Here is an 18484-nt window from a genome sequence, read left to right as displayed (position 1 = left end):
ATGGATTGCCGGTATCTCTATTGATGAACTTGGCCTTGGCCAGAGGTTGAAGAAGAACAGTACAAGCTCTCTCTGTTAATTATGGATAGATCCCCGCGCAAGGGTGTGCTCCCTCTCCTTGTATAGGGGAGAGGGTGGCTTACAAGGGAAGAAACCCTAATGGCATCTTTGACTAGACAAACTACTTTACAAAGCCTCTTTGGCAGCCGGTGACTGATACGTCTCAAACGTATCTATAATTTCTTATGTTCCATGCTAGTTTTATGACAATACTCACATGTTTTATATACACTTTACATCATTTTGATGCATTTTCCGGTACTAACCTATTAACAACATGCCGAAGCGCCAGTTCCTGTTTTCTGCTGTTTTTGGTTTCAGAAATCCTACACAGGAAATATTCTCGGAATTAGACGAAACAAAAGCCCACGGTCTTATTTTCCACGGAGCCTTCCAGAACACCGAAGAGGAGACGAAGAGGGGCCACAAGGCGGCCACACCATAGGGGGGCGCGGCCCCACCCCTGGCCGCGCAGCCATATGGGGTGGACCCCTCGGGCGTCCCCCGACTCTGCCCCTTCGCCTATATAATCCTTCCGTCGCAAAAACCCTAGTACCGAGAGCCACGATACGAGAAAAGTTCCAGAGACGCCGCCGCCGTCAACCCCATCTCGGGGGGTTCAGAAGATCGCCTCCGGCACCCTGCCGGAGAGGGGAATCATCACCGGAGGGCTCTACATCACCATGCCCGCCTCCGGACTGATGCGTGAGTAGTTCATCCTTGGACTATGGGTCCATAGCAGTAGCTAGATGGTTGTCTTCTCCTCTTGTGCTATCATGTTTAGATCTTGTGAGCTGCCTATCATGATCAAGATCATCTATTTGTAATGCTACATGTTGTGTTTGTTGGGATCCGATGAATATGGAATACTATGTCAAGTTGATTATTGATCTATCATATATATGTTATTTATGTTCTTGCATGCTCTCCGTTGCTAGTAGAGGCTCTGGCCAAGTTGATACTTGTGACTCCAAGAGGGAGTATTTATGCTCGATAGTGGGTTCATGCCTCCATTGAATCTGGGACAGTGACAGAAAGTCCTAAGGTTGTGGATGTGCTGTTTCCACTAGGGATAAAACATCAATGCTTTGTCTAAGGATATTTGTATTGTTTACATTACGCACAGTACTTAATGTAATTGTCTGTTGTTTGCAACTTAATACTGGAAGGGGTGCGGATGCTAACCCGAAGGTGGACTTTTTAGGCATAGATGCATGCTGGATAGCGGTCTATGTTCTTTGTCGTAATGCCCTAAGTAAATCTCATAGTAGTCATCATGATATGTATGTGCATTGTTATGCCCTCTCTATTTGTCAATTGCCCAACTGTAATGTGTTCACCCAACATGTTATTTATCTTATTGGAGAGACACCACTAGTGAACTTTGGACCCTGGTCCATTCTTTTACATCTGAAATACAACCTACTGCAATCATTGTTCTCTGTTGTTCTTTGCAAGCAAACATCATTCTCCACACCATATGTTTAATCATTTGTTTACAGCAAGCCGGTGAGATTGACAACCTCACTATTAAGTTGGGGCAAAGTATTTTGATTGTGTTGTGCAGGTTCCACGTTGGCGCCGGAATCCCTGGTGTTGCGCTGCACTACACTCCTTCACCAACAACCTTCACGTGGCCTTCATCTCCTGCTGGTTCGATAACTTTGGTTTCTTACTGAGGGAAAACTTGCTGCTGTACGCATCACACCTTCCTCTTGGGGTTCTCAACGGACGTGTGCTTCACGCGCCATCAAGCATTTTTCTGCCGTCATTGCCGGGGAATCTGAAGAAAAGTTACACCCCAGGGATTTCCAACTCCCACGGCAACAGCTATTTTTCTGGCGCCGTTGCCGGGGAGATCAAGACACGCTGCAAGGGGAGTCTCTCACACCCAATCTCTTTACTTTGTTTATTGTCTTGCTTTATTTTATTTTCTGTCTTGTTTGCTTTCTTTATATCAAAAACACAAAAAAATTAGTTACTTGTTTTACTTTACTTAATTCGGTTTTGCTTTACTTATTTTTATTATTGTTAAAATGAATACTCCTGAGAACACTAAGTTGTGTGATTTCACTAGCACCAATAATAATGATTTCATATGCACTCCTATTGCTCCACCTGCCACTACAGCAGAATTTTATCAAATTAAACCTGCTTTACTAAATCTTGTTATGAGAGAGCAATTTTCTGGTGTTACTACTGATGATGCTGCTGCCCATCTTAATAATTTTGTTGAACTTTGTGAAATGCAAAAGTATAAGGATGTAGATGGGGATATTAAAAACTGAAATTGTTTCCTTTCTCCTTAAGAGGAAGAGCTAAAGATTGGTTGCTATCTTTGCCTAAGAATAGTATTGATTCATGGACTAAATGTAAAGATGCTTTCATTGGAAGATATTATCCTCCTTCTAAAATTATATCTTTGAGAAGTAGCATTATGAATTTTAAGCAATTGGATAATGAACATGTTGCCCAAGCATGGGAAAGAATGAAATCTTTGGTAAAGAATTGCCCTACCCATGGACTAACTACTTGGATGATCATCCAAACCTTTTATGCAGGATTAAATTTTTCTTCAAGGAACCTATTGGATTCAGCTGCTGGAGGTACTTTTATGTCCATCACTTTGGGTGCTGCAACAAAGCTTCTTGATGATATGATGATCAACTACTCTGAATGGCACACTGAAAGGACTCCTCAAGGTAAGAAGGTAAATTCTGTTGAAGAAACCCCCTCCTTGAGTGATAAGATTGATGTTATTATGTCTATGCTTGTTAATGGTAGATCTAATGTTGATCCTAATAATGTTCCTTTAGCTTCATTGGTTGCTCAAGAAGAGCATGTTGATGTGAACTTCATTAAAAGTAATAATTTCAACAACAATGCTTATAGGAATAATTTTGGTAACAACTATAGGCCATATCCTTCTAATAATGGTAATGGTTATGGTAATTCTTACAACAATAGTAGGAGTGCACCCTCTGGTCTTGAAGTCATGCTTAAAGAATTTATTAGTACACAAACTGCTTTTAACAAATCTGTTGAAGAAAAGCTTGGTAAAATTGATGTTCTTGCTTCTAAGGTTTATAGTCTTGCTGCTGATGTTGATCTTTTAAAATTGAAAGTTATGCCTAATGAAGATAAAGATATTAAGTCATTTGCTACAGCAAACGCTATCCAAGTTCGAATTAATGATAATATTAGAATGATGGCTGAATTGCATGCTAGGTGGGAAAGAGAAGAAAAACTTGCTAAAGAGAATAATGTAGCTAAAGTTTGGACTATTACCACCACTAGTAATGTTGATGCTTCACATGTTGCTAAACCTCCTACTATCAATGGTAAAATAATTGGTGTTGGCAATGTTTCTACTTCTAATTCAAAGCATGCAAAATTGCATGAAACTGCTGAAACTGTTTGTGATAAAAGTGATGAAATTTTTCAGAGTATTGAGGACAATGATCCCATTGCTTTAGATCATAATGGTTTTGATTTTGATAATTGTCATATCTCTGAAGTTATTAAGTTCTTGCAAAAACTTGCTAGAAGTCCTAATGCTAGTGCTATAAACTTGGCCTTTACAAAACATATTACAAATGCTCTCATTAAAGCTAGAGAAGAGGAATTAAAACTTGAAGCTTCTATTCCTAGGAAGTTAGAAGATGGTTGGGAGCCCATCATTAAAATGAAGGTCAATGATTTTGATTGTAATGCTTTATGTGATCTTGGTGCAAGTATTTCTGTTATGCCTAAGAAACTCTATGATATGCTTGACTTGCCACCATTGAAATATTGTTATTTGGATGTTAATCTTGCTGATAATTCTATAAAGAAACCTTTGGGGAGGATTGACAATGTTCACATTACGGTTAACAATAACCTTGTCCCCGTTGATTTTGTTGTCTTTGATATTGAATGCAATGCATCTTGTCCTATTATTTTGGGAAGACCCTTTCTTCGAACTGTTGGTGCTATTATTGATATGAAAGAAGGAAATATTAAATATCAATTCCCTCTTAAGAAAGGTATGGAACAACCAACCAGATGTTGTTGACCAAATCCTAATGGACATTCTCAAAATGACAAAATATGATTTTGAGGGCCTAATAGATAAAGTGATTACTCCCTACATGTTTGGGGAAGGACAGAATGGGGAGGAAAGAGTGACTTCACATGAAGTTCACTGTAAAACTCCAGTCAAAACTAAGATGAAGTGTAGAAGGGGTAAAAACAGGGCATAAATGATTAGTGGTTTTACATGGAATACTAGAGGAACAGGGGAAGAAAGCAAAAAGTTATATTAGGCAAAGTATAAGAGACTACAAACTAGACTTTGTTGGTATACAAGAAACAGTAAGACATGATTATCCAGCTAATTTCCTAAGGCCTCGTTCGTTTAATCCGTAGATGGCTAGGATTGATCTGGATTACAGCCTGTTCTTGGTTTTCCTGTCCTGCACGACTTTTATTCCAGCCCTCCAAAACTATCTCTTCGTTTACTCCCTATCGGTAAAATTAGCCCAGCCAATCCCATCATCTTATACTAACATGGTCTGGAAAAAATTCATCTCCACCTGACGTGTGGAAAGTTTTCCCCGACTGCAACTGCGAGAAAGACCAAGCTAATTGGTGTGAAATGGAGACAAACCAAACGGTTGGAGACATGCAAGGGATTAGAGGAAAAGAATTAACGGGGGGTTGTTGGGGTTCGGGTGGAGGGTTGGGATTAACCCAATCCATGCCTGGATTCAATCCATGTCTGGATTCAATCCAATCAAAACGAATGAGGCCTAAAGGAAATAAGTGGAGGATATGAGTTTTGCTGGGATGGTATACCTGCAAGAGAGAGATTTGGAGGGATTTTGTTAGGAGTAAATAAAGAGATGTATGATGTTGTGAAAAAACAAATGGGTGTTTATTATGTAAGATTCCTTGTTGCTAGTAAAAAAGATAACTTCACCTGGAATTTGGTGGTGGTGTATGGGGATGCACAGCAAGATGGCAAAGCCAACTTCTTAATAGAATTGGTGAATGTCATAAGGAGCTCCACATATCCTACTAATCACAAGAATTTTAATATGACTAGGAAAGAGAGTGAGAAAAATAAACCAGGGGGATACAATAGATGGGTCCCTTTATTCGATGGTGTAACTGAGCAAGGGCGACTAATGTAAATAGCTCTTACTGGAAAGAAATTCACTTGGTGTAATAACCATGAAAATCCAACTTATGAATTGCTGGATAGGGTTTTGGTGTCACCATCATGGGAATAGAAATTGCCACTAGTGTGTGCATCAACTATGCCCAGTGAACTATCTGACCATACTCATATCTTAGTCAAAACAGGGGACATGCCTAGAACACAAGCAATTTTCAGATTTGAAAACTGCTCTCTTAAAACCTGACCTGAAGAGAGTGGTGAGTGGGGTATGGAACAAAACATACTCTGGGAATAGGAACATTGATAAATGGCAAAAAAAGATTTGAATGTCTGAGGAAAACTTTGAAGGGATGGAATTGAAATATAGAAGGGGAGTATAGGAAGAAAAGAGGAGACCTTGCTACTCAGTTGGATGAAATTGATAAAAAAGGGGGAGCTATATGTCCTAACACAAGTAGAAATAGCTGCCAAAAATCAATTCAAATTCAACTGAAGAAGTAGCTTCTTCTTCTCCTTATTCGCTGCCTCCTTGCCCGGTGGCCGATTTCTTGGCCTGTTTTTTGGGGATTGCCGGCGCAGTGGGTACGATTGGCGACGACTATCTGGCTAGGAGAGATAAGCGGCGTCGGGAGGAAGAAATGAATCGGCGGGAGAGGGGCAAATGAAATATTTTGCCTGGGTAGAGAAATGTGTGGCTGGCGGCGGGAAGTGGCGGAAGGGCGCGATGTGGCGGGAGACTAATTAAATTTTCTACATGTGTCAATGATCCGTCAGCCTCGCCACTTCCCGTCTCACTTTTCCCTCTGTGCGACACGCCCGCATCTTCACCACTCGAGCGGGGATGGCCTCAGGGCGCCGGACACCGTATTAGGTCGCGCCGGGAGAAAAGGCTTTTTAGAACGCGCGCGTCCGAAAAAACTTTGGAGGATTTTAGGTAACGACTGGAGATGCTAGGTCGGAGGGAAAACAAAATTGATGGTGTATTCATGTATGTTGGAGTACAGCTAAGTGGTGTTGTTTTCGTTCGCGCACATCATGCCAGTGTATTAGGATTTATTGTTTTTCTTATTGTTGCCTAATTAACATAAAAAATACTATATAGGCAATTTAACTCTGAATCTGTTCGAGCTAATTGTAAATTTGTTAGAGCACATTATGGCAATTTAACTACCCATGTTAAATTAAAAAAATGGAAAATGGTTGTAAACGTTTGGGGGAACGCACTTGTTTCATCCTCCGCCTCATACTCTAACGCGTGTCTCTACATACCCCACCATGTCTCCTCCCTTATATCCTTCCATCTCTGAACTTCTGCATGGGTGTGTCCACCTTTCATCCCCACCGATAAGGTCTGCATAGCACGCTCCAACTTCCCGCGCCCACCTTGTTTCTGCAGGTAAATTATTAGATATGGTATTATCTTTAGATGCATGCAAATGTTATTGACAACTATTTTTTACGTATATATTCATTATTAATATCATAGTCTCTATATTAATGGCCCCGAGTTTTAGTCTCTATAGATGTCTTCAAGAGTCTTTCCTAGAAGGTGCCTGGCCTCTAGTGCAAGCGGTGGGACGCCTTCTGTCGATGTCGTCAGCGTCCTGGTTGGCTTCGCGAGGGATTTGCCTTAGCTCCATGCTGAGGAAGCTTTTATCCATCTTGCGGACCTCGGCAAGGTACGCAATCATGTGCTCATCTTGAGAGTGTAGCTCTTGTTCGAGAAGTTGACAATGAGTTGCGAATATCCCTTGACGATTGGGCGCTTGGTGCCGAGGGTGACGGCGGCCCTGAGCTCGGCGAGGAGTCCCTCATATTCGGCAAAGTTGTTGGAGGCCTTGTAGCCATCCTCTGGCTTGAAGTAGAGTTGGGAGGCGTAGGGAAGCTTTTCTTAGCAATGCCTTGGACGTCGGTGTTCTAGCGTTTGGGTTTGCGCTCGAGGCCTACGTGACCGTCTTCTAGAGCCTGCACGACCTCTTGGAAGCTGGGGTCCTAACACGTAGATGAGGTGCTGTGGGAGGCTGCCTTTGCAGCAGGCGCAACGAGAGGACACAAAGGATGCGGAGGCGGTGGTGGTGCCCCGTGAGCGACTTCCCCCACGCGTGTGCCCCCTGGAGGTGGAGGTGGTGCGGCGTTGAAAGCGGAGGGACTGGTGTTGGCGATGGCGCGACACGCGTGAGCTAGCCGTTGTGACCGGTGTCGGTGGGAACTGGGATGGTAGCGCAGTTGCTCGTGCGCTGTGAGGAGAGCTGCCAACGGGCTTGGCTGACTCCCCGAGCGTGCGCGAGAGGTGCCAATAGAGGTGTACGAGAGCGAGCCCTCCGGCTCCCGAGAGGGGAGGTAGGAAGAAGTGACATCTTCGTTGTCGTGCTCAGAGAGAGATGCGCGGTTCCCGACGGGCGCAGACTGGACCCTGATGGCGTTGCAGCCCCCTACCTGGCGCGCAGACTGTCTCGAGAGGAACACTGGTACCTTGGCACGATTTTTCAAACATGTTGCTACAGAAAATCTAACATGCCAGCCACAATTTTTCAAACAGGTCAAGGAGGCACAATGCTGCTCCCAAAGGTGCCTTCTCGTACTTGCCATTAAAGAATGCTGCACACAGACACATTTGCTAGCTGGCATTTGGGAGTAAAAGCTCTGGTCAAGCTACGATCTTTCTTAAACACGAAACGGAAGCGTCAACGTTACGGCCCCGCCGTTGGTTTGTGCGGGTGTTATCCCCACACTTCATTCATTTCACTGATCAGCTTCAGTCTCCTGGTACAATAACTGCATTCGACGCAGGCAAACAGGGAGCAGAGCCGCAGCTCATTTAAGCAAGGTTTTCAAATATCGTGGGATGATCCACCAAAGTGTTGAGTATTACTACTAGGGTTTACGGTCTGAACAAATCTAGAGTATTTCAAATGAAACATACTATCAAGTACTACCATGAAATGCCCATTCAAAACAGCACATCACTGTCAAAAGAAACAGCCCAATCTGTAGTGCTAACATTCTACTAGCGCAAGTGGTGAAGACCAAAAGCAAAATCCAAGAAAGTCCCAAAGCAAATAATGGCTCCACTAAAAAGGTCCAGTTCCCAATGCGGCGACCGTTAGCACTCGCCACGCAGGCGTTTCAAATTTAAATCCTCCCTCCAAATCACCATTCACAGCCATAGCTGAACACCAGCCTTCCACTAACGCGCTCGCAAAATTACAAATCCCGTCCACCTTGCCAGTGACACACAAGAGTCAGAGAGAAAACACCCAGAGCTCCACTCAAGCTCTAGCCATGGCAGCCACGCCGCCCAAGAGGAAGCCCCTGCGGCCTCTCAGCTGCAACGCCGGCGCCGGCACACCTGCCACCGCCGCTGCGCGACCACGCGCGCCAGTGGTCTCCGCCGAGAAGGAGAACAAGGGCACCTCCAATCTCGGCCCCGGAAAGGAGGAGAAGACGGCGACGCCTGCTGCTGCCAAGGTGTCGCCGCCGCTGAAGCCGTCGTCGCTGCAGGCCCGCATGGAGGACGAAAAGCCGCCGTTGGCGGCGCCGGCAGCAGTGCCCGTGTTCATGGGGCCAAGGGGGAGGGAGCTGCTGCCACCTCCTCCACCGCCGCCGGCGTCGTCGTCCTACGAGGCGTGGGACCTCTCCGACAACGAGGCGGCGCCGGCCGCGTCCTGGGCCACGCTCCCCAACAGGGCGCTGCTGTGCCGCCCGCTCCCGCTGGACGTCGGGAGGTGCACCTGCGTCGTCGTCAGGGAGAAGGCCACCGGAGCCAGAGGCGTGTCGCTCTACTCGCTCTACACCAACGTGAGCTAATCCAATCCCCACTCTTTCGCTCGAGTTAATCCGCGCTTCTGAATTTCAAATCCAGCGGACTGGGAGATGGGATTAGCTGCTGAGATTCGTCTCTGTCTCGTGGAATCGCAGGAGGGGCAGGGACGGCAGGACCGGAAGCTGGCGGTGGCCCGGCACCGGAGGAGGAGGGGCAGGTCGGAGTTCATCCTGGCGCAGAACCAGGACGGCGTCTTCTGCAGCTCCGACAAGAACTTCCTGGGGACTCTGGGTGCCAACCTCGTCGGATCCAAGTACCAGATTTGGGGCCAGGTACACGAATTTCCCCTTGATGATTCTTAACCGCCCGCTCTAGGATTTGAAGATTGATTGTCATCGGTTGTCGGTGTAGGGAAACCGGATCGACGAGCTCAAGTCGAAGCGGCTACTCGGCGTTATCTCGTAAGATTCAGTGTCCGTCTGCGACCAGTTCAGTATAGTTACATGGCTTTTCTTGATTCTTGATTTTTTTCTGCAGGTTTGCCCCTACCATCACTACGCTCACCGGTAGTTTCAGAAGCATGAAGGCATGGATTCCCAAGAACCAGTCAATGCAATTGAAGACCAGCAATTCTGCTCAGGTAAATCGAATAAAATCAGTTGGGGCATTTGGGAGATTCAGTGGAGCGTGTGGTTCTAAATTGTGTAAATACTATTGTTGCAGATTCAGCACATTGGTGGGCTTCCGAAGGATTGGCAGGAGAAGACGAGCAGAGCTGACAAACTCTGCTCAAGGTCACCTTTCTACAACAATGTAAGCAGCTGCTTGCAATTGCAAGAAAAATATTTGCAATACGCTTGAGTGATATGTCAAGAGTTGAGATGATAACTATACGTTTCATTTATGTATTCGCAACAGATAACGAAGCGCTATGAACTAGACTTCAGAGAGAGGGTAGGGAGGATGGGATACAAGGTGCAGACATCCGTGAAGAACTTCCAGATGACCTTGGAGGTAACATTCCGCTCGTTATCATCACAAGATCATACCTGAAAGCTTTTATTGGTGTTCGTTCAGCCAAAGTAGCAGATCATGATAACAGCAACTTCTGATCGACAGGAAAACGGAAGGCAGACGATCTTGCAGCTCGGCAGGGTCGGGAAGTCCAAATACATAATGGACTTCAGGTAGGCCATCGGTCGTTCTCATTGTTTTTCAGGTAGGGCCGTAGGGGTTGTATGTATCCTGTACATTTTTCTGATGGAAGATGTTTTTTCTTTGTGTAGATACCCCTTGACTGGCTACCAAGCATTCTGCATTTGCTTGGCATCCATGGACTCGAAGCTGTGCTGCACGCTGTGAGATGATGCGCATCGGAGTTTTGTTTGGTTGACTGTTGTTTTTGTACTGCGTCTTGATGTCTCTTCCAGTCGATTATGTATATGCAGTCTTCTCACCTTGAGAAGGAGCCAATAATAATAAGAGAGCAAATTCTTTTCATCTGCTTATATTGTTCAACCGAGAAACGAATTCAAAATGTTCAACGCAGCTAACTGATTTTCAAGGATAGACCGACTGTGAAAACTTATGCTTATGCTGCTGGTGCTGGAGCCATGCCCTGCCGCTCCTCGCTGGTCTCCTCCGTCGCCAAGTACTTGTCCTGCACTGGGACTTGCCGCTCACCAGCTGTTCGGCAAAGACGAAGGGGAATGCTGGTAGTGTAGATTGGGACTTCTTGATGCTGGTAGTCTGTTTCTTCATATATTTTGGGTCTTATGTTGGTTGGGTAGATGGCCATTGGTCCTGTGATGAACCGTGGTCACCATCTGGTACATGTTTTGGTTGTGCTTAGTTTCTCTTGCTGTTGTTGTTGGATTTTATCAGTTTGCTCTCCATGCATTGATTGATACAATCACTGAATCTGAACCCAACTTTGACTGATAAAAGAAGCCTGTAGCATTGCTGAAGTGGATATTTATTATCATTTCCATCTTCCTTTATCCATGAGGCTGGTGCCAATGCACCACTTCACTCTCACCCGCCACGTCAGCTTTTTCCCTCACTCTCACCCCACTCTCACCCCCACGGTGCCAATGCACAGGCTATAGTGCCAGCTATAGTGCCAGCTTTACTTCTCTTTCCTCCACGTCAGCTTTTCTCTCTCCTCGACATCAGCATTTCTTTTTCAGATTACAACAATATAAATAATGCAAGGAAATTATTTTATTGAACTAAAATTGTTACCGATTACATCATAAAAAAAATTACATAAAAATTTGAAAAGATTACATAAAAATTTGAAAAAATTACATAATCTAGGAATTAGCCCACACATGCTCAATCAAATCATGCTGGAGCTGTGTATACATCGGTGACTCCCTCATTTCGGTGTCCATCTGAATCCTGGCTGCTAGGCTTGGTGGTGCATGGTGGTGTATTGCAGGGCCGACATTTGAAGCAACTGTCTCATAGATGTTGTCCAAATTTGTACCACGCTCATCGTCGATGATCATGTTGTGCAGAATGACACATGCACGCATGATCAACCCAAGAGTACGCCTCGAGTAGGAGCGTCCCGGAACTGCTAGAATGTTGAACCTAGACTTCAGCACTCTAAAGGCACACTCGACATCTTTGCGCCAAGCTGATTGAGCAGCAGTGAACACTCGATGCTTTTCACTTTGTGGAAGAGTAACACCTTTCATGAACACCGGCCAGGAGGGGTAGATGCCGTCGGCAAGGTAGTAACCATAGTGGTACTCGTGTCCATTCACCGTGAAATTCACTACGGGTGCTCTCCCCTAAGCACATCAGTGAACAACGGCGACTGGTTGAGTACATTGATGTCGTTGTTGGACCCGGCCACTCCAAAAAGGCATGCCAGATCCAACGATCATACGACGCCACGGCTTCTAAGATTATGGTAGGGTGTTTGATGTCTCCCCTTGTGAATTGACCAGCATGAGCCACTGGGCAGTTCCTCCACTGCCAATGCATGCAATCGATGCTCCCTAACATGCCCGGAAAGCCACGCTCCTCGGCTTTTGCTAACAGACGCTGAGTATCCTCCACAGTTGGGCGACGGCAAAACGTCTCCCCGTAACAGTCAATGATGCCTTCACAGAATCTATCTAGACAATCTGATGAAGTTTGTCTAGCTAACTTAAGCCACTCATCTATCGTATTCCGCAATGCTCCATAAGCTAACAGACGCAAAGCCGCAGTACACTTTTGTAGGGAGAAAAACCAGCACGGTTGAGAGCATCAACTCTTTGGGTGAAATACGGAGAGTATTCACCCAATCTATCCACAATGCGCAAAAAAAGGGATCGCCTCATCCGATACCTTCGCCGAAAGTAGCTCGGAGGATAGTTGCAGTCATCGGCGAAGTAGTCCTCGAAGAGCCGATCGTGGGCACCCAGACGATCACGCCTGATGAACTCTCGGCGGCGTCGACGTCTTGGCACCACCTCCTCGTTGAGCATCTCCTCCTCATACTCCTCCTGGAACTGCTCGATCATATCACCCTCCATTCCGTCGCTCGAACTGCTGCTAGACGAAGACATGGCGTTGAGAGGAGTGGAAATGGATAGTGGAGCTGATGAAGTGAGGTGTGGAATAAGTGAAACCATATGGGGGGTATTTATAGGGGGTTTTGGCATTTTTTCAGGATTTTTTGAACCCCAACGGCTAGCTGAGGTGGACGAATCAGATTGTGCCACCTCAGCTAGCCGTTACACACTACCGCCCCTCTCTCGCCCTCCTCTCGCCCGCTCTCGCCCGCCTATCGCCCGCCTAACACCCGCCTACCGCCCGCTCTCGCCCTCGCTCTCGCCCGCCTCGCTCTCGCCCCGCCCCGCCAACGCTGGCGCCTCTCTCCCGCCCCTCTCTCGCCTCTCTCTCGCCGCCAACGCAGGCGGCAGCTGGGCGGGAGCGGGCGATAGCGCTGGGCGCCCCCGCCGTCGCCCGCCACTCTCGTCTCGCCCCACTCCCGCCCCTCTCTCGCCCCGTCGCCGCCGCTAGCGCCCGCGCTCCCGCCCGCGTTGGCACCAGCCTGATAGCTGTTGAACAAATTGATGAACTTGAGACCTCCATACAGCCTGTAATTGACAAGGTTGACAAAGATATCTGGTCCACCCTTGGCAACCAGAATCAATTCTCTAGTAGAAAGGTTTATGCTCATTTATCTCCCTCAGTAAAAGCCCAGTGGATTTTGAAATCATGTGTTTAGCAGAAACATAATTTTTTCTTCTGGCTTCTATTGCAAGACGGGCTCAATACCAGGGATCTTCTAACGAGGAATTTTTTTCATGTCAACAGCACATTTTTTTTTTCGAAAAGGGGGAAAAATCGCCCCAGCTTCTGCATCCAAAGGATGCACACGGCTTTTTATTAGATTATTCATGAAGCCTTACAAGAAACAATACAAAAGATCACTCTCGAAGCAACCTAACTATACCTACAGTGGGATGTATAGGGTGACAATACACCAACTCACATCATCCAAACTAAATGCCTTCCCAAACCGCCCAATAGCAGGTGAGAAGCACATCCAGTCAAGCAGACTCTCAGCGCACGCCAACGCCCACGCCACAGGAGTTGCTTCCGCCGTCTTCCTCGACTCCATCTTCATGAGAGATAATCGCATTAACCTTGCAAGACCTGCCGTCGATGCCACCATGACGCCAGACGGCTCCACCATCCACTCCACCAACATCCGCCAACATCCAGCAGCGGCTCCAAAAACGATGCCCCAAGAGGTAGAACGACGCAGAGCGCGCCGCCATCGTCCGATCCGGGAGACCCGGACCTAGGGTTTCCCCCGGAGCAGCACGAGTGAGAGACCGCAGACTGCGACGACGATGCCTTCAAGAAGGTAGCGGCGTGACACGTCGCCATCGTCCGCCAACCGAGGTCGGAGCACGGTTTTCACCGGCAGCCGCACATCCCGAACCCGCCGAGTGTAGTGCCAAGACGGGCAAAGATGACGCCTTCGACAAGGTAACGACATCGCCCGACGCCGCCATCATCCGCCAAGACCGAGGTCGAGGCTCGGTTTTCAACAGCACATCATGTCAACAGCACATCATGTGTCTTATGTCAGGAATGCACTAACAAATGTTACCAACATCTATTCTTTAGATGTGACTTCAGGCAAAGCTTCTGGTGGAGCCTGGGGTTCGAATGGAATGTTGATATGGACATCATTAGCATGCTATTGGACACAAGGAGGAGATACAATATCAAATGCTTCAAATAAGTACTCATTACTAGACGTTGGGCACTATGGAATCACAGGAATAGAAACATTTTCGATGGGCAAGATGTATGCCGGATGGAGTGTACCAGGTTCATCAAGGAAGACTTCGAAATGATTATGCATAGGGCTAAGCCAAAGAGGGGATCCAACAATGGCTTAACACTTTTTAATCTATTTTAGATTTTGGGCATTGGACATTTCGACTTATTGTTTGTAAATATTTTATGAAGTGACAAATGATGCAGTAGGGGGTTTTCCCTACTGGTTTTCCGTCAAAAAAAATGAAATCTGAACCCATCTTTGACTGATAAAATCTCTGAGTCCAATCCCAATTTGGATCAATTCCTAAAGATCCTGGGAAGATGAGGTGCTATTTTCTTTGGCCCAGGAGATGGTTATATGTGACTTGTGCATGTTGGATCGCTGATTAATAACCTTGTGAACTGAACTAGTAAAGAATGTCAAAGTGTTGTTGTTACTGCAGATGTTTTCTTACAGAAGGACACAATGGTGCAGGAGAGAACTTGCTTAACCTTGTAAAGTGAATCGCAAAATGGAAAGAACTTGCAATCACAGGTATGTAGTGGAAACAAGTGTATTATTTCCCATTTTGGTTTGTAATGTTTGGGACCTGAAAGATTCGGCCATCCCAAGAGGAAAAAAGGGTGCCCCTCCTCTTCCTTGAACTTGCACAGGTCAACTTGAGACATCATGTTCATTAATGCATTTCTGCCTTGAACATGCGTCCAAAATGGTTAAGTATGCTGAAGAGCAGGATTGCTCGATGCGGATTTGCTGAACTCAAGCTCAATTGCATCGTTTTAAAAAAAAATTGTGTTTTAAATTTTCAGATTCTATGTGGTAACTACATTGGAGGTTCAGTTGAAATGAGGAGTAAATGCTACAGAGCTGCTGTTTTCTTTGACCCTTCTCTTTTCCTTTTGAACTGAACTAGCACGACATGTAAGCTTCTGTTGCTAGTGCAATATTTTTTTTAACAAGCAATCTTGGTGCAGTACAAACTGGTGTCGGAGGAAACTTACTCACCCTTCTAAACTGAGCTTTTAAAAAATAGCAGCAACGTACGTATCATTGCTCTCTCATGCTTATTCAGATCATTTCAAGTTGTAAATTAGGTTGACATACTGTGAAGGAATAACAAAAAGATTCAGTTTGTAATGTCGCTAGGGCAATGCGTTGTTGCAGATGCTGGGTGTAATTGGTATCTCTGATATTAATATATACTCCCTCCGGTCCTAAATATAAGCCATATAATTTCTGGCACGGAAATTAAGAAACACATATTTAGAAAAAATTACACCATGTTTGGCTAGGATTAACCGTAATTAATTGTCGTGGGATAATAGAGGACTTTGCATAAGATAAGTAAATCAAATCAAATCTCCTAAAATATTGTACATACAAGTAGGAAAATGTAATAATCCTTATATTCTGGAATTTTTCTCAAAAAATTATATGGCTTATATATAGGAACGGAGGGAGTACTCTTTATCGAAAAAAAAACAAAAAGATTCAGTAAAGCCGTGCCATATAACACAAAGTCAGTATCCGCGCAATACTGTTTGGTTTTCAAGTCGCTTGACCATCTCCTCTATCGGTCTATCCTCATGGCACAGCACTGGCTACGACCAGATCGCGACCGAACAGATCACAGCACTTTCGGAGCGCCTCCTCCGAGATCCTTCCGTTCTGTAAAAGCACCTTGAGCCGGCGCAGGATGCCACTATATGAAACATGGGGAATTTGGCGGTGCTTCGTTTCTTATGCTGCAATTGGCTCTTGTCAGTAAGTTTGGTGGTTTTCTGGTGTTGGCCGTGTGCGCATAAGGGTGATCTTGTTTCACAGACTTTTACTTACGCAAGATCATTCATCATACTCAATGGCATCAACAAAGATTTCTCTGTGCTATCTGTAGTTCTGTACCTCTACTGTATGGAAGAGGCATGGCCCTGTTCCCAACTGTCAGTTCGCTAATTAACATCGTTTTATCCTTGATTGGCAAAGTTTTCTGCCAGTTGTTTAATTTGCTTCAAAATGCAAATGCAGTAGCTAAGTTAACCCATCCAACTTCTTAAAAGATCTACTATATGGTTTCCTCTCCCAGGTTTGATCCAATCTCTGAATTCTCCTGTGAGAGGAGGTTGAAATGATTTCAAGTGTTGGCTCCTAATAAATATTTTGTCGCCCAAAGAGATGATATGAGGGCTTCTGCATGTTGGCTCCCTCACAAATCTGAATAAAATTGTTTGTGAACTGAACTGGTACTGTCAAAGTGTAGTTGTTACTACAGTATTTTGTTTCCTTGGTTTGATGCTTTGAGCTAGCAACGTTAGTGCAATGCACATTGCTGAAGGAGAAAACTTACACTTAAGAACTGAAGCAGTAAATGGAAATAACTTGTGATAACATAAGCAACTGCATTCGCGGATCCACTACTGTGTTTGGGTTTTGTAGCAACATAAACTGCTTCGGTTAACGTGATACTGAAATTATTATTTACTCCCTCGTGCTATGGCGAATCATTCTAAGCTGCAAATCAGGTGGACGAGTTGTGAAGAAAAAAAAATGGTAATGCTTTATTATATTGCTAAGTTCGTGTCTGAAATTTAGATGATGGTGGAGACCGTTCGCCAGCGTCGCGACACTAGCTCGTCGGAGACCGGCTCTACCACGAACAGGTCGTGGCACCTCTGCATCTTCTCCTCCGAGATCTTGCCTTGCTCCAGAAGCGCTCCGAGCCTCCGCATCAGCTCCTCCGGGACCGGGTCACAGCCACCATTCTCCCGCCGCCGCTGCAATTGTCGCCCGATCCTCCACGACTCCTCACGGTCACGGTAGTTGGAAAGCATGAAGCCCATCCCGGCGAGGAAGAGGGCGCCTAACAGCAGGACGACGACGTAGTCCCCGTCGTAGCTACTGACGTACCCGGCGACGGCGCCGGCCAGCACCGCGAAGCACACCCCAGACGAAGGTGTGCAAGGTATCGGCAAGGCGGACGGCTTTGACAAGGTAGGTGCGGTGATAAGTACGACGCGACGGCCGCCCGACGTGGTGACTGGTGAGCGCGGCGGGTTACAAGGCTTGCGCCAAGCTGACGAGTGGCGCCAGACCGCTTCATGATCAGCGGCATCCCGGCATGAAGATCGCCGTCACCGCCGCATGATCCATCACCATGACCATGTGCCCCGTCGTACTCGATCGTATAGTCATCTTATGATGCGTGAGACTCCATGCCGTGTACTATCCAAATTGTGTAGTACTCCGTATCTGATTCTAACCCGGCCGTTTGTGCGCGTCGCGTGTTTGTAGCAGAACTGGATAAAAACAGACCCGATTGTTTAACCGAACTTGCACGGCCGCGCAGTCCATACCAGCTCAAGCTCTGCCCACCCAAAAACCCTACCGACCATGCCGCAGCCAACACCGGCGTTGCCAGACGAGATTCTTGAGGAGATCTTCCTCCGCCTCCCACCGGATGAGCCAGCATGCCTCGTGCGCGCCTCCCTCACCAGCAAGCTCTGGCTCTCCCTCCTCTTCGGCCCTAGCTTCCAGGGCCGGTACCGCGAGTTCCACGGAGCTCCCCCAATGCTGGGCTTCGTTTATTCCTTCGGGTACAAACACTCAGGGCCACTCTTCGTCTCGACCACGAAATTCGTGGCTCACCTTCCCAACGACGAGAAATTCGATGTGTTGGATTGCCGCCATGGTCGCATTCTCCTTGGGGATAAGGCCAGTGTAAAGCCCATGACCCTCCTTGTTTGTGACCCCATGACAGGCTACTGGATGGACTTGTCCGCGCCCAAATACGGCTACTACGATGGCTATGTGGCTGCGGTGCTCTGCACCGTTAACGGTTGTGACCACCGCTCGTGTCACGAGGGGCCCTTTAGGGTTGTCTTTGTCGGCGTTCATATAAGTGCTGATGATTCTGTTACACGGGCGCGCGTAGCTTCTCTACAGATGGACGAGTGGAGCGAGCCATGCTCTCATCTTGATGAGTGGAGCGAGCCGTGCTCTCCTCTTGACCTTGCGGAGTATGCCTTCATTGAGCAAATGCCACCTGTCCTCGTCCAAGATGCACTTTACTTCATGCTCACATACCTCGATGAAGATCATGGTGATGATCACTCAGAAATTCTCGAGTACCACTTGGGCTCTCATTTCTTAGCACGGATTGATGTGCCGATAGTAGATACTGACATTGATTGTGATTATGTTA

At 46.4% G+C, this 18484-nt stretch overlaps 1 protein-coding gene across 1 annotated transcript; it reads left to right on the top strand.

The window, feature by feature from the left end:
• Positions 1-8381: 8381 nt before the first annotated feature.
• On the top strand, positions 8382-10484 carry LOC127308079 (tubby-like protein 4). Its single transcript, XM_051338847.2, has 8 exons — positions 8382-9019; positions 9140-9316; positions 9396-9445; positions 9522-9624; positions 9708-9797; positions 9903-9998; positions 10104-10171; positions 10271-10484. The coding sequence occupies exons 1-8, from the start codon at positions 8504-8506 to the stop codon at positions 10344-10346; spliced, it is 1176 nt and encodes a 391-aa protein (XP_051194807.1). The 5' UTR covers positions 8382-8503; the 3' UTR covers positions 10347-10484.
• Positions 10485-18484: the final 8000 nt, after the last annotated feature.

Source organism: Lolium perenne, chromosome 6 (genome assembly GCF_019359855.2).
Source record: "Lolium perenne isolate Kyuss_39 chromosome 6, Kyuss_2.0, whole genome shotgun sequence".
NCBI classification, from domain to species: Eukaryota; Viridiplantae; Streptophyta; class Magnoliopsida; order Poales; family Poaceae; genus Lolium; species Lolium perenne.
This window is presented reverse-complemented; position numbering and strand designations above follow the sequence as displayed.